The 17671-nt window shown below is 37.5% G+C and overlaps 1 protein-coding gene across 1 annotated transcript; it reads left to right on the forward strand.

Moving 5' to 3' along the window:
- Window positions 1–597: 597 nt before the first annotated feature.
- Window positions 598–13381, forward strand: LOC149164976 (laccase-12-like). Its single transcript, XM_089429670.1, has 9 exons — window positions 598–603; window positions 714–805; window positions 6320–6564; window positions 6654–6782; window positions 6870–7040; window positions 12220–12483; window positions 12566–12802; window positions 13023–13148; window positions 13269–13381. The coding sequence occupies exons 1-9, from the start codon at window positions 598–600 to the stop codon at window positions 13379–13381; spliced, it is 1383 nt and encodes a 460-aa protein (XP_089285796.1).
- Window positions 13382–17671: the final 4290 nt, after the last annotated feature.

Consider the following 17671-nt stretch of genomic DNA (forward strand, 5'->3'; position numbering starts at 1 on the left):
AATGTGGTAATTGTTAAACACACAAGAATAGTGGACAACCAAATAGGACAAATGTGAATGCAATTTTATTAACAAAGATGTACATTTATATTAAATTCTTGTGACCATTGGTCTTCACATACCAAGTGGTCTCTTGGACTATGATGACTATTCACATTTCACACCAACGATTAGTGGATTAAGTGTCCAACATTTCCCACTTAATCCGAAGGTGTATATATGAGTCTAAGAAGAGAACTCTAATACCACAATGCATGAAAGTAGTACGTTGAATGTCCTCTTTGAGATGATGACATAAGGCTGGAGAAATCGAGGTATCAACCAATGGTGATTCAAGGACGACCACCAACACTGGAATGCTTAGTGTAGTTCCTAGAACACTTCCAAATTGGCAACAAGCTGATGTCTACTGCTAGCGAAAGTGCTCCTTAATGTTTTGAAGAGGGATACTTTGAACTTGGAAAAACGAGATCTACAACTTCCGGTGGTTTAAGGAAGGCCACCAACCAGAACACTTAGTGCAATTCCTGTAACACTTCCAAATCTAGAGGAAGTGCTCCTTTATTCTTTGAAGAGGGAGACTTTTAACCTGGAAGAATGGAGGTTTACAACTTGGGTTGGATTAAGGAATACCACCAACCAAATTCATGCCTATGGGATTTTCTATCTTTGATTACAAATCTGAATCTTGGTATGGTTGTCTCTGGCTGTAGGCTCAGGCAGCAGGTTCAGGTTCTGGCTCAGGCTCATTTGATTTATCTTTGAAGCTTCTATATGACCAACAATCCCCCCGGTCAGATACAAGGTGAGAAGATGAAGGAAGTTTTGCAACCTGTGGTGGTTTAAGGAAGGCCACGAACCAAAGGAATGCTTAGTGTGATTCCTGGAACTCTTCCAAATCCAGAGGAAGTGCTCCTTAATGATTTGAAGAGGGAGACCTTCAACCTGGAAGAATGGAGGTCTACAACCTCTGATGGTTTAAGGAAGACCACCAACCAAAGGCATGCTTATGAGCTTCTCTATCTTTGACTACAAATATGAATCTAGGTATGGTTGTCTCTGGCTATAGGCTCAGGAAACAAGTTCAGGTTATGGCTCAAGCTCGCTTGATTTCTCTTTGAAGCTTGTATATGACCATCAATTCCCCCGTGTTAGATACAATGTGAGAAGATTAAGGAAAATCAACTATAAGACTTTTCATTACACATGAACAAATTTTATGATATAAGCGAAAATCTTCCTTGCTATTGAAGCCCAGTGCCAAGAAGTGATCAATTGAAGGTGAATATTTGTTCTTGTAGGAGGCTTGATTTTGAAGCATCTATTTGAAGAATGAGTGTGCTGACCACAATCGTTGCATGGGTGAAGATCAAAACAATGATCTTTCACATGGCTAACTCTATCACAGTGTTGGAATTTAATAATATGCGGTTGTGGAAGAGCGGGATCTAGAACAAGTGTATGTGAACCGTCCTGAAGAAATCCAACACTTTGAAATTTGATTGGCTTGGAGTAGTCTGGATTATGAAATGACACCTCCTTGTCATATCCAAGACCAGTTTTGTGGTTGTTCCAGACAAGATCTTCCCAAGATCTGATAATGGACTTGGGAAGTGCGGGTTGAATTTCTACATCTGCATGCAAATCTTCTCTTGAAATAAGCACTTGATGTGAACTAACCTCAGGTTCACTAAATTGATCACTTGCTGAAAACTGGCGGGTATTTATTTCAAATTCAAACAGTGAATTATTTTGAAAAAAGACAAGTTCAGAGTGATGTCTACACTCTTGTAGCTCTGCTTGCTGTAACTGAGATCCAAGATGCAAAAAATCAATATTTTCATATACACCTTGCATACATATCTGAATATCAGAGAGAGTGTTGTTGTTGGTTTTAATTGTGATTTCATGAGTAGACATTATTAGAGTTCTTAATAACTCTAATAAAGTCTCAATTTTAGCCATTTAAAAACTTTTTGTTGCAATTTCACCTTATGTTTCGAGCCAACGATATCTCTAGTATTCAATAAGACTGACCAAAAAATATACTTCGCACATATGCACAACAACGACGACCAGTTCAACGCAGAAATGACCCACTTGCAGGAGCTCCACACCAGTTAAAGGATCATTCCACACATTCAACACAAGTATGAACACACAACGATGAATGCACCATACGCTGCCACTGGATGGAGGAAGTACCTTGGCTATTGTCTGTGTATAATGCATGTCAATCACTGAGATTTAAGATGTCGCCTCTTGCGTGAGTGATTCTGGGGTTTATGAGAATAGCTGACAATCCTCTTCCTTTGTAAACAATGAAACCTCCTCAATCGGCCTGTTGATCCAAGTTGAATGTGCCTACTAATTAATTTTCCTGAGAATCGAACGGGGACCAAAACAGCAACATCCAGATCATATATTTTAAATTTGTGCTTCGGTTGCGTCTCCAACAAAGGGAAGCCTTTGCGCTGAGCTACGATATTACAAAAGCTAGGTTACTCAGACTGTCTCACAACATAGATTGAACAACTACGAGGGATGAAAATATCCTGGTAAATAATCAATTGGCTACTTAAAGGAAGACTGGCATAGAAATTCAAGAAATTCGGACTGTCAATAAGTTGTAAAAGATACACGGGCATTATCAAATACCATGTTCTACATGTCGCTGAATCACATAGTCATAAGGAGTGTAATAATCCGCTATTAAAAGGCTCACCAGTTGAGGGAGTATAGTCAAATGCTGGATTGACAACAGGTGTTTTGTACCTCTAATTTTATATTGGATATTGTTAGAGTGTGATTTTTTAATGGTTTTTTGGTGAGTTTTTATTGTCTAATCTTTCTGAAATTTGGTAAGAATTTATTGAAATCACAAGCTTCTTGTCCAATCCAAATGCCTTGTGATTTTTGAAAGTGTTAAATCCATATATACAATCAAAAAACTAATTTAAATAACACAAATCAAAATTTCACATCATTTTTCTTCACCTAATTCCAATACCAAAAAATCCCAAAAAAATCACACAAAAACAATTCCCAAAATCCCCAAAATCTAACGATGGCAATGGGATAACATTCAACAAATCTTCGGGATTTCTGGCATGAAATCCGATCAAGTCAGTTGGTATCTTGGAAGTATATCACATGCGCTGGACTGCTCTAAAGATCTTCTTGAAGTCTTGCATGCATATCGTATCACGTTGATGGTATCATTTCGGCACAGCATCCCATCCTACCTAATGTTTTATTTCCATCTGGGTCAGATTCCGCTCAAGTGTATTAATGAATTCTTTATGTCCATTTAACAGTCTGCCAGAACAAGGGCTTTATATCATACGTTCGATGTAAAACGGCAGTTGTGTGGAATCAAGGTAGGGAGTCGTGAATAGTGGAGGGTAAATTTATTGAATTACACAACCCACAAATTCTTCTAATTTAAAACAAAATTTATTTATATATAAAAATTAGTGAAGAGTTTATTAAAATTATATAAAATTAACAATTAAATTACTTAATATAAAATTAGCTATTTTTCAATTATTTTAAACGTGGTTGGAATAAAAAATACAAAGGATTAAATTTTGATTTTTTTATCTAAATTATATTTTCCACTGTTATTTTAAAAAACTCATTGAAAATTCATAACTTAAACTTACTATTCTACAAAATTTCTACTTAATTTTAAACAAATTAGATCCAAAAATATAAGAATAAAAACCTGTGACAAATAAACAGCGGCATTCTTGTAGAATAAGTTTCGCAGAGATTGTGGAAAAGTACGGACGAGTTGATTGAACAAAGTTATAAAGCTCTTTTTCGTTCACAGTGAGGGTGGCAAAAGTTGCTTATTTTCCGCTAGTGTGGAGTGAATTGCTTTTTATTTGTGATATGGAAGGATCTTTCATTTGATTAGCGTAACAAGGGTGATTTCAGGAACATGGTTTGTTCATAGAAACGTACTTTAACTGTTTTAGGTTGTGGATTTTCTTTTTATATTTTCAGGCCTTGGACTTGGAATTTTAGGGTGTTTCACTAGTTTTTATGATGTTGACTCCCTTTATATTTCAGGAACATAATTTAAATCAAAAGAATTGCATTATGTATTTATGTATGGATTTGAAAGGATATCTAAATTAAAAAGAATTGCCATATATTGGAAAATTGCATCCAGCAACGAACCAAATCTATCTTTATCCTTTTAAAGTCAAACCCTTTTAAAGCTCCAGAAACGCGGATGTCAGCAATTCTTTAAACCCCGTGAAATTGTGAGCAAGCACATTGAATGCCAGCGAATCATTGTGGTGAGTTCTGTTAATGTCATATTAAATTATTTTGTAATCATTTTTTTAATCCTTTGTTTAGTGCGAAGTCTCAACCTATTACGAAAAAACAACTGGATCACCTGGAATATTATAATGTTCTCCGCTCTGCCGTAATAAATTTATTATGACACCGACTTTTATCATAGCACACTACATTTAATTGGCTCCCAGAAAGACTTTAGACGGACAGAAGTTTGTGTGTGATTGGATTTCTGTAATGAAGCAGCGACTTTTCCAGCAAATTCTTTGAAAATGAAACTAAAAATAAATAAATAAAGCCAAAATTTGTTTGCGTGTGGTTAGCGTTCATGGTACGACTATCGTTTTTTATTCTTTATATGATTTCAAAGTTTTTTTCTGTGGGTTTCAGTAGCCTCCACCTACTTTTTTCAATTTGATTTTAAATGGAGTCGTCTGCCGACAAAGTAGGAATTGTCTAGATAATCAAAAGTGGTGGGAATCAACGTAAAAAATTTCAAAATTTTTTATAGAGTCAATGTTTGAATCGTGTTTTTTATAATGGAAATAGATTCAGTACATTGTCTAGATATCAAAAGTGGTGGGAATCAAGGTAAAAAATTTCAAAAATTTTTATAGAGTCAATGTTTGAATCGTGTTTTTTATAGAGACACCTAGAATTTTGAAGTTTAACAACTATAACTTAAATTTAGAAAAATCCTTACCGGGAATTTCCTTAAAGCTCAATAGACTGCATTTTCGATCATCTTTATATGTTATATCAAAATTTTAATTTTTTTAATAATATTTAATTAATTTTGTTTTAAACTTTAATAGGTTTTGTTGTTATGAAATTTATGTAATCCTAAACTTTAGGAATCTTCCATACACTAAACTAACCTTTAAGAATCTTCGATACACTAAATTGATTTAAGCGTTAAGAAAAGCTCCTTTTTAATGAAAAAACACTGCGATTTCATTTAAATAAAAAAATATTACAAAATTTCAATTAAACAATTCAAAGATAAGAGATGACCCCTCAATGATTGGCACTCCCAGACCCCTCTCCCCCGCACGCAAACGTTCATCTCAAATATGTTGGCACTCCGCCACCCCTCTTCCACACGCGAAAATGCACAATAAAAATAAATAAAATTGTATGCAATAAAGACTGTGCTTAAGCGTTCGTTTGTATAAATTTTGGTTGCTTTAACGTTTGTTTGTATAAATATTGGTTTTTATTATTAAAAGATCAAAGTCTATTTCTTTACTTTCATGAGTCTGAGCTCCTTAAGGATTTATCCTTACGCAAACGTTCGCCTCAAACACGTCGCCCTGTCCCCCCAAAAAATGACGATGCTTGACTTGTTACAGATTCCACGACGGGAAACGTGATTTCGAGAGATGCCACAACTACAAGCAAAACCTATAAATATATCAGAAAAAGTTGCATTAAATGTTACAACATATATATATATTAAGCAAAACGTATAAAAGATTATCAGAACAAGTTGCGGGAGATGTTACAGCATGTAAGCAATATCTACAAAGATAGTTTGCGCGGGAGATGCCAGCTATGGAGCTGCGACATTTTCCTCTTGTCAGTAGGTATCATGATTGGATTAAAAATTCAGACAATGAAAGCCTCTACAGTTCCTCACGATCAATGATAATGCCACTTGTGCTGTCGTTCCACAATAAATTATTCCTAACAGCTTGCTACAACATTTTGGTCTCATATATATATTCGACGTCGTTACCAGAAACGCAGACCAGTAATGCATCCAGTGACGAGTGCTGTTACTCGTCGCTGAACGATTCATTCATGAACATTGCTTATTGCTTATGAAACATTGATATATATCTTAAACGAAATAGTACTTAACAACTCACATTTAAGTCGAATCTGTATAATGGATATGCGTTGTCTATCTGCTGCGGTTTATAGATATATTTGATGCGTATAGATGCGGTCTTTACAGATATATTTGATGGGTATAGATTATAAGATTCGTCCTTATATCGTTCAGGCATGGAGTGAGGCAGCTGCGTACAGGGTGGGCTGATGGACCTGGATATATTACACAATGTCCCATTCAACCAGGTGGACGTTACAGATCCAGATTCAACATTACTGATCAAGAAGGAACTTTGTGGTGGCATGCTCATGTGTCATGGCTCCTAGCTACTGTGCATGGAGCTTTCGGAATCTACCCTAAGAAAGAAAGCTCATATCCCTTTCCTAAACCCCATGGGGAAACTCCTCTTATAATAGGTAATGAGTTGCTTTGATCTTCAATACAGAAATCATTAATGCATGTTTAATGGCTAATATTGATTAAAAGCAATGCTGTAATGGAACAGGAGAATGGTGGAACGCTGACCCTATCGCGGTTATAGACGAAGCACTCCGCACTGGTGTTGCGCCCAATTTGTGGGATGCATATACCCTAAATGGACAGCCAGGAGACCTGTATAACTGCTCTAGGGCAGGTATTAATACTTTCCTTTCGTACATCAGGTATTGAAATTATATAAATCGGTTTGTTGAATATTGACTTATACATATTGTTGATGCAGGAACATTTCGGTTTTTTGTAAAACAAGGAGAAACTTATCTTCTACGGATGGTCAATGCTGCACTCAATGGTGCGCACTTTTTCAAGATAGCAGGCCACAAATTTACAGTTGTGGCTGTCGATGGTTCCTACACCAAGCCATACAAAACAGATGTAATCGTCATTGCTCCCGGTTAGACTAGCCATGTTCTTGTCACCGCCGACCCAGTGGGCAGATACTATATGGCTGCCCGAGATTATAACAATCAGGCAGCAGGCCGTTTCGATAACACTACAACTACAACAATTTTTGATTACGTGGGACACAAAAATACACGCCCCATTTTACCTAGTCTTCCATACTACAATGACAATTGTTGGGGATTTTTCTGGTAAAATCCCAAAAACAAACTAACTAAACAAAGAGACAATGCTCTGTTTTTCTCCACACGATCTTTTAACACAGGGACGTTGTTTTTGACTCAGAGAAACATAGTTTTTCTACACCCCAAAAAAAAACTTTGCATTCATCAATATGACTCCTTGTTACAAAAAAAAGGTCTTCCTCTTAACATAGGGATTTCACCAACACTGCAACACTACTTCAGATGCAGTTCCACAAACAACAAAAGAGTCTTCCTCACACAGAGGGATTCACCAGAGATTGCTTTTACAAAAATATCTTCATCACACAGAGGGATTCTCCAAGAGATTATGCTGAAGAGGTCTTAACCAGAGGGATTCACAAGTATATGCTGAAAAGCATCTTCCTCTTGACAGAGGGATTCAAAAATAGACTGTGCTTAAAAGCACCTTCCTCTTTAACAGAGGGATTCACCAAGAAAACATTTCAACAACAAAATATTTACACTGCTGTGTGTAAAAATCTCATTTACATTCTAAAAAACAATTTTCTTACATACAACCTGATTACATTCGCACTGCATTTCAATGCATTTCAATCTCCCAACAAAACAAAATTTACATAACTCTTTTTCACTGCTGCGTGAAAAAAATAAAATTTACTCTTAGTGCTGCAAAAGTCTTCTGGTTTCATTTACTCTGCTCAAGATGTTGCCTTCTTCACTTGCTTCGCATATCTTCACCAACAAAAATTATGAGATTTGCGCTGCTGCGCATTCCTTTCCTTTCCCACCAGCGAACAACCAAAAAATCATCACGCTGCATTTTCTTACATCGCAACAAAACCTTACACATTGTTGTGTGTATATTCTCTCACGCTGCCCCGTTCTTTTTCTTTCTTCTTCGCACTGCTGTGCGTTTCATTGCCAATACATTTTCAATGAACAACCCCTCAACAAAAAATTTTCATGCATGGCTGCGCATTCCATTTTTTTACTCAAGGGAATTTTTTTTTTTTCATGCCGCTGCATTGGTCACAATACATAATAAAAAATATGACATTTTTTTTATTTTGAGCCATACTCCCGTGACCAAATACAAAATATTAAAATTAAATCTTCACCAACCATTTACGAACGCCATTTAATTCTTAGAATGGTGAAGGTACTTCATAAATTAATTCACTGATAAGTCGACGGTCAAAACAAAAGTTTGTTCTACTCCACGCAATATTAACTGCAGGCTTGTACGCAGCTTGGGTTACTCAATGACGGACAACCTCCCTTGTGATCGGACGGTCCAGAACGATATCGGATGCCCCTTACTTGTTGAACGTTACGTCCCGATGGAATGGTTGTTTTGGAGAAGGTACATTTTACACGTGGCAAAATCTTATTGCATCGAGCGCGTTTGTACGAAAACTGCTTGCTGACCAAAAGTGGTCCGATAAGCTCACGACGGTTTTGTTGGATGGTTTGCTATTGCATGATGGCGGATTCGGCAAATATCTGCGCTGCCGTCGCTGTCCAACTGTCCGCGTCTGCCAACATTGCACGCAGTTGGAATTAATATTCCAACACTCCCCTTTAATTTCAACTGCTGGGCATTTAGACATACCCAAACACTTCATAAAAATTCAAAGCTTTTTTGCCTATTCATATTAGCTTTCCTTTCATCACTTTCACTGCTGTGCTCAAGCACTCCAATCATGTAATATCCTCTTTCTCTCTGCCTTAGGCAAGATTTCCAATATTTGCATCTCCAAACTATTCTGCAACCTGTTCTTCTCTGCTTTTATGCCAGATTTAATTTCATATCTCTCCCCTATAAAAAAATCTTCATCAAAGAATGACTGTTAATATGGTTCAGCAAGCATTTTATAGGAACCCTTTCACTAATAGCTTTAGCAATAATGATCAAGAATTACAGGCTCCCCCTAAGTGTATGCATTGTCTCCTTTTGGCACAGTCTTCTCAAAAGAAACTTAGATTGACTGGGGAGCTCAAAGGACTTTTGGTCTGTATTTCCTTCCTTCTCCATACTTGTGTAACTTTCTTCTTTTGCATGGGTCTAGCTTGTGTGAGAGCCCATGTTAAGTTACAATCACGTGCCATATGACCAATGTTATGACACTTGAAACATTCTACATTGTCCATGAATAATATTTCATGATTTCTTCCTGTAAAATTGTTTCTTGGAGGTTGTCGGAGACCATAACATCTATCTCTATGAGATGCTCTACAGTCTTTTGCCATATGACCAAAGTTTGAGCAAGAATAACAATAACCAAAAAATGAACTTTGGTACCTGAGAGATGGAGATTTTCTTGATGTACTTCTGAAGCCTTTCTGCCTTGAGATCCTTTGATGATAACCATTGCCTCTTGCCTCTTTGAAATCATCAACATTTCTTCTTGGAGCTGGTTTTCTACTTGGAGTAGGATTTCTTCTATTATAGCCTTGATTTTTCTCCTTGCCTTTGCTGGAACTAGGAGCATCACCATTTCTTTCTACCTTCTTCACATCTCCTTTGCTTAAAGCATTTTCATTCTTGTTTGAGGGTTCACCTACATGCCCGAGTCCTGATTTATCAGATGGAGATTTGCGATAGCTGAGCATGTCATCCAAGGCTTGAGAGATCTTTATGATTTTGTTCATCCCTTCAACCTTTTCTGTGAGGAGGACAATATCTTCTTCCAATCTTTCACACTCATTACTTTTCTTTGCAAGTTGTTCCTCAGTTTCTTCCTTGCTACGAGTAGCTTCAGCTGCTACTATTTTAAGGGAGATGATATCTGACTTCATTTTGGAGATTTCCTCATTCTTTGCTTGACTGCTCTCCATTTTCTTCTCAGCTTCTTGTGCTTGTTTCCTGGCTTCTTGTAATTCAGATTTGAGGGAGGAGACCTCTACCTTGTACTGTCCAATCTCTTCTACAAGTTTGTTCACTCTCTTGTGCCTTTGTTCAAGTTGACTTGACAAGACATCTTCCTGCTTCTTTGCTTTATTCAATTGATTTGTCATGGATATGACTTCTTCATGATGCTTCCTTTTGCTTTGATCAAGTTCCTTCTTAAACTTGGCAAGCTCTTCATCCCTTTGATGTACTTGAAGCTTGATGAGGTCAACCTTCTCATTTTCAGCTTCTATAATGGGTTCAGAATTTCCTTCTTGACTGATGGTCATGGTCAGTGCTCCCTTTGCGTGAAGGTCATGAAGTCTGTCCCATATATCCTTTGCTAATGAATATTTTCCTAGATTCTTCTTTACAGAATCAAGCAGTCCATCCAAGATTGTCTTTGCTGCTTTTGGATTGTACTCCTTGGATTCTCTATCCATCTTGCTATCATCAATCACTGATTCCCAAATTTCAATCCCTTGAGACTTTAAGAAAGTCCTCACTTTTATTTCCCATATATAAAAGTTCCCATTGAACCTTGGAGCCTCAAATAGAATGCTTTCAAATAGATTGTCTTCTGTTTTAGTAGTAGAGGGAGACACATCCTTAGGAGAATTGGAGACTTCCTTCCTTGACCTTGCCATTCTTAACTATGCTTCAAATATTTGACCGTGTTTTTAAAATCACTGGCTGTTTCTTCAACAGCAACACAAAAAAACTTGAGAAATACCTGGATCCTTTTGCTGAGTCTTCACGCTGCTGGAGAAGCTGCTGCAGCAAAGAAACTTTCCTTCAGCTTCTTTGACACCTTCAAAGGTCCTGGACAAGCTCTGATACCACTGTTGGGGATTTTTCTGGTAAAATCCCAAAAACAAACTAACTGAACACGGAGACAATGCTCTGTTTTTCTCCACAGGATCTTTTAACACAAGGACGCTATTTTTGACTCAGAGAAACAGAGTTCTTATACACCCCAAAAAAAACTTTGCATTCATCAATATCACTGCCTGTTACAAAAAAAAAGGTCTTCCTCTTAACAGAGGGATTTCACCAACACTGCTTCAGATGTAGTTCCATAAACAACAAAAGAGTCTTCCTCACACAGAGGGATTCACCAGAGATTTCTTTTACAAAAATATCTTCCTCACACAGAGGGATTCTCCAGGAGATTATGCTGAAGAGCATCTTCCTCTTAACCAGAGGGATTCACCAGTATATGCTGAAAAGCATCTTCCTCTTGACAGAGGGATTCACCAAGAGACTGTGCTTAAAAGCACCTTCCTCTTTAATAGAGGGATTCACCAAGAAAACATTTCAACAACAAAATATTACTCTGTCTCCTACTGAGATTTTGCACTACTGTGTATAAAAATATCATTTACATTTACCGCTGTAAAAAACAATTTTCTTACATACAACCTGATTACATTCGCACTGCATTTCAATGCATTTCAATCTCCCAACAAAACAAAATTTACAGAACTCTTCTTCACTACTGTGTGAAAAAAATAAAATTTACTCTTACTACTGCAAAAGTCTTCTGGTTTCATTTACTCTGCTCAGGCTGTTGCGTTCTTCACTTGCTTCACATTACTTGCATATCTTCACCAACAAAAATTATGAGATTTGCGCTGCTGCGCATTCCTTTCCTTTCCCACCAGCGAACAACAAAAAAAAATCATCACGCTGCTGCGTTTTCTTACATCTCAACAAAACCTTACACACTGCTTTGTGTATATTCTCTCACGTTGCCCCATTCTTTTTCTTTCTTCTTCGCACTGCTGTGCATTACATTGCCAATACATATGCAATAAACAACCCCTCAACAAAAAAATTTCATGCATGGCTGCGCATTCCATTTTTTTACTCAAGGGAAAAACTTTTTTTCATGCCGCTGCATTGGTCACAATACATAATAAAAAATATGATATTTTTTTTATTTTGAGCCATACTCCCGTGACCAAATACAAAGTATTAAAATTAAATCTTCACCAACCATTTACCAATGCCATTTAATTCTTAGCATGGCGAAGGTACTTCATAAATTAATTCACTGATAAGTCGGCGGTCAAAACAAAAGTTTGTTTTACTCCACGCAATATTAACTGTAGGCTTGTACGCAGCTTGGGTTAATCGATGGCGGACAACCTCCCTTGTGATCAGACAGTCCGGAATGATATCGGATGCCCCTTACTTGCTGAACGTTATGTCCCGATGGAATGGTGGTTTTGGAGAAGGTACATTTTATGCGTGGCAAAATCTTATTGCATCGGGCCCATTTGTACGAAAACTGCTTGCTGACCAAAAGTGGTCCGATAAGCTCACGGAGGTTTTGTTGGATGGTTTGCTGCTGCCCGATGGCAGATTTGGCAAAAGTCGGTGCTGCCGTCGCTGTCCAACTGTCCGCGTCCGCCAACACTGCACGCAGTTGGAATTAATATTCCAACAACACCGCAGTCGTTACAAGATTTAGTACAGCACTGCGAAGCCTAAATTCCAAAGAGTTGCCAGTGGACGTTCCACATGGCATAGATGACAGCCTCATCGCCACAGTTGGATTGGGATTACTTCCATGTGAAGTTGGAAACACCTGTCAAGGCCCCAATGGAACAAGGCTCACTGCAAGCATGAACAACATGTCCTTTGTACTGCCCAGCGTGGCCCTGCTGCAAGCTTATTATTTTTGTTTTAATGGTGTGTTTATGAGGGATTTTCCATCAAAACCTCCCCCTTAGATTCAACTATACAGGGGACGATATTCCCAAAATACTTTGGGCTCCTTATCTCGCAACAAAAGTGAGAGTTGTCACCTACAACTCAACAGTACAGTTGGTGTATCAGACAAAAAACATCTTAGTGGCAGAGAACCATCCAATGCTTCTTCATGGTTACGATTTTTACGTGGTGGGACAAGGTTTCGGGAACTATAACCCAAAAACTGACCCACTTAAGTTTAACCTGGTGGATCCTCTACAGCGCGACACCGTGATCTCTCCAATAAGTGGGTGGGTTGCCATAAGATTCAAAGCTGATAATCCAGGTATATAGATACATAAACTCATTTGCTCTTCAATTTTATTATTAGCCTGCCGATTTTATTCCCAAATTACAGCTCGCTCGATATTAAATGCAAATTATCTTATCTTCGTTCTTTGGACAGGAGTGTGGTTTCTGCACCGCCATTTAGACGACCATTTATCATGGGGATTGAATATGGTGTTCCTAGTGAAGAACAATCGTGGTCCCTTGGAAACATTAGAACCTCCCCTGTAGACCTTCCAAAGTTCTAGAAAGAAAAGGGAATATCAATAACCATATCAGAATACTTCATAAGTACAAGGATCTGGACTCGTTGAGGGATCCTTATTGATTTAAAATCTATGACCATTAGTGGCGTAGTTAAAATAAACCTCAAACATGAAGGCAAACTATTTTTTATTCCTGGGATTGCTAACGAATCATGAATAGGCTATGGTTGTTTTTTCTTCTGGTAAGGATGGTCATTTTGGGATATTGAATTCACGTTAGTTTTTATTAAATTTCTATAAGCATGAGATTTTTATTTTTTATTTGTAATAAAATTGAATTTTTATTTTTTATTTATAATAAAATTGGATAAGAATTTTTGGAGATCTGGGAAATTCCAATTCAGTGTCATTATTGCATCAGATTCACTGTTATTATTAAAACAAATATTTTATAAATGTTACACATTTATAATTCTTTTATAAATGTTATATATTCACAGTTGCATGTTTCTATAGACTTTAACCCAAACAAATAATTTAAAAAACACCTTTTTCAATTATTGTCACAAAGCGACATAAAAACACATATGAATCATCGACAAAACAACATTTGTGACAACACCCTTCACAAAATATCAAACCTCTCTGATGGATGACACAAACATGTCGACACTGAATCCTGCTTGCTGAACGACAAAAACACATGTTGTCGACCATTCTTAGCAGAATTGTCATTATTGCATCAGATTCACTATTATTTTAATTTTTTTAGTTCTATTTATTTAGGTTATGATTGGTTGAGAGGGTTGAAGTTTAATTTAGTAATGATGACTCGCATCACCGATGATACACAGTTGGTTTACTTAATATCATGTACAATTGACACATAGAATGAATGCTTGAAAACACAGTGCGAGTGTGTATTTATTTATTACCTCTACGTGTTAAATACAAACATTCATTTGGAGTGGTCACGTGAAATTGCAAAATACACATAGTTCTAATGCAATTCGGGAGTCATACTCCATTATGGTCGGCATTCCTCTTCCACCTGAGCTTTACTCTGGATGTCAATTTCCAACTATTGGACGGGTTGACTGTCCTTTTAACATGCATAGTCTTCTTATTTGTGGGCCCGACCCTCGACCTCCAACCTAGTCGGGGTCAGTCTACTTTGTTGGTGCATTAAACTGCGTCAACCAGGGTGTCGTCCTCACCCCATAGTCCCGGTTGATCACCTTCATTGGTACATTGAGTTGGTTAACCCAGAGGTTGTCCCGACCCTGACTAAATTTAAAATATTAATATATAATAAAGAAGGCAAATATAGTAGCAAACATAATTATTGAAGGGGTGAAAGACTATGAGAAAAATGAATTTACCCTTGACGTTGCAAGACACTTCTTGAAAGACAAGTTGCTATGGCAAGGAGAAATATGCCAAGCATGGAGGGTCGGTAAGTTTAACGGTGAGAGAGCCAAGCCCATAAAAGTCATCATGACTAGCTTACGTGACAAATATGTCATTCTAAGGAAGAAACATCTCTTGAGTGGTTCTCATTTTCTCCTAGAAGAAGATTTAACTGTAAGACAACAGGAGGAAATGTTGAAGGTTAGGGCAGCAAGAGAGCATGGATTTATAAAGGAAAAGTTGTGATAGTAGGAATTGGGCCTCCTTCCATAACATAGAAGCAAGATGGTAATAAAGAAGAGGCAACAAACTCTTCAACATGAAATTAGGAAGTAAGTTCAATATGGGAAAGGAGGGACAAAGACTCAAATGTGAGTCTTGCATGTCAAAATAAATAGAAATCAAGTCATACCCAAGTTTCTTTAAGATTAGTTTGTTGGAACTACAGAGGTCACCCATGGAGACGAGGACCTAGGTTAGGGCCTATTGCGAAAGGTAGAGACATAATTTGACTCATAGAAACACATGAGCACGAAGGGTGTAAGACGCCTCTCTTTGAAGAATACTGGGAGACGACAGTGGGGAACAAGGCAGAAGGGAATGGCAAAGGGTACGGGGCTATCACGGTTTTAGTGAGGTAGAATGAAGATCGTCTCATTCAGTTAGAAAAAGAAGACTCATATAAGAATTTCATTTGTTCCAAAATATCAGATAATGGAAACCACATCAGATTTACATCATATTATTTTGTGCCGCAAGTTTCAAAAATCCACAAAGGTAGACGACTTGACCACCAAGATCCATTTGCAGCCTTAAAAGAAGATATTGCAACATATTCTCAGCTAGGTAAAGTCCTTATAATGGGTGATTTCAATGCTAGGACTGCAGTGAGAAAGCTAGCATTCTTTACCCGCTCAAGAGAACGTGCAAGCATTACCATGTTTTCATTATATAAATTATTATATATAGAAAGTGGCCCTGAAAAACTATCTAGATCCACTAATTATTACACTAAAGGTAGTCTATATAAGGGAATGTTCGCCCTCGGACTGTAGTTTGTCCCTACCCAATCGAAAAAGGACATTTGTTTTCACTTTTCTTGTTAGCATATTATCAACATGTGAATTTCTTTAATGAAAATGATAAGAGGTTGGCCAATTGAATGGATGCACGTCAACAATCAAAGATAGGATGCATGTTACTTTACACTAGCTTCACCACATATGAGAGAAATCACACTCACCCCTTTCATTGTGGTTTCAAAGCATGCCAACACAAACCCATTTCTGAAGAAACCTTTAGGAGGTTGAGGCTGAATTCTCTTTCAAACATTCATGCTAAAGAGAAGTTTGATGGTCTGCACAGTCAGAAGGTGCATGGTTATGATCCGACATCTCCAGACATGAGAAAATATCATATCAAAGGACATGCATTTACAGGTTGAATCCCTAGAAACAATTTTCTTAAGCATATGGAGTTATCGACAATTGCATATAGTCTCAATCGCTCCCTTAAATTACAAAAATCCTAGATATGTTTAAATTTAGGATGTGAGTATTCAACCCAAGGGGGACACATAAGGTGAAGAAAATGCCTCCATCACATCTAATATAGATCTTTTAATTTGTGGATGCATACATAATTTCATTTAAAAGAGCATGTAAACATGTAACATAGACACATGAAATGAAGCATAAATCAAAAGCAACATGAGGTCAAACCATAAGACGATTTGATTATGAAGTTCACCAAGTGTGGGCTACATCTACGAGCCCTGATAAATGTGGAGGGGGAAGAGGGGATCATTCATTAAATGGCAACATAAATAAATTATAATCAACTTTACATAAATGACCCTTATACCTCCATTTTTCTGGAATTGACTGAAAATGCAAAGATCATTTGCCGAAACGGACATCATCTTTGGATTTGTGGAGTGAAATCATGTTAACCAAATATAACCTTGACCCCTTTCTAACAGCGATGAAATATGGACCCTCGGGAATCTCGAAGATTCCCCCAAAGGTTCCTTCTTGGAGATGGGCAAAAAATACACTAGGATACAAATTATGAGCACACCACTATGCTTCTTGTGAATTTTTGAGAAAAATTAGTATAAAGTTAGCATCTTTCCGTCTCTGTAAAAAATCACCTCCAAGGGAATATTTTATATTCCTCAAGATTATTTAAAGATTCGCCACTGTTGATCACCTGAAATTTTGTTGCTCGGATGAGGAAATGAATGACACCATAATGTTCCTTGCGAAATTATGATTCGTTTGAGTATAAATTGACATGAATCTGGCACTGTGAAAAATCACCCTCTAGGGAATCTTTTAGATACTTCATGTTGCATGGAATATTTTAGGTGATATTCCCTTAGAATATTCTCATCCCGAAAAACATGTCTGGCCTAGCATAGTTCTGCCTCAGCTCTTGGTTCCCCTGGCCTCCACTTCCTCTACTCTGGGCTTATGAATTAACTCAGTTTATAAACACCTTGCTGCGCGAAGAATACAAGGAAAGCCCATTTGGGCATATGGCTAGGTTGTTCTTCTTAGAGGGTGGAGGTCACAGGGTCAATCTCATGCACCTCCCGCAAATAACACGTCTTTTTAATTTTTTTTGGGTGTGTTTTGTTAAACCGTTGGCATGTTGTTTAAATAGGGAAGTTGTTGGCGTTGTTTAACCATTGGCCGGAGCTGCTGAAATTTGATTAGCGCTTCATGTGTTGTGTTATGGTATGGGGCAGCCTGGGTGGTGGTCTCGCCAACTCACCAGATAGGTTCAAACCTCATCGACCCTGGTTATATTTAAAATATGTGGCATATGATTGTAACGGACATCGGCCGTGGGCGGGGTCTTAGGTCAACAGCGAGCCCCTACCTAATTATTAAATATATAT

This window comes from Pinus tabuliformis, chromosome 5_1 (assembly GCF_031772625.1).
Source record: "Pinus tabuliformis cultivar Carrire ecotype Pingquan chromosome 5_1, CPIR1, whole genome shotgun sequence".
NCBI classification, from domain to species: Eukaryota; Viridiplantae; Streptophyta; class Pinopsida; order Pinales; family Pinaceae; genus Pinus; species Pinus tabuliformis.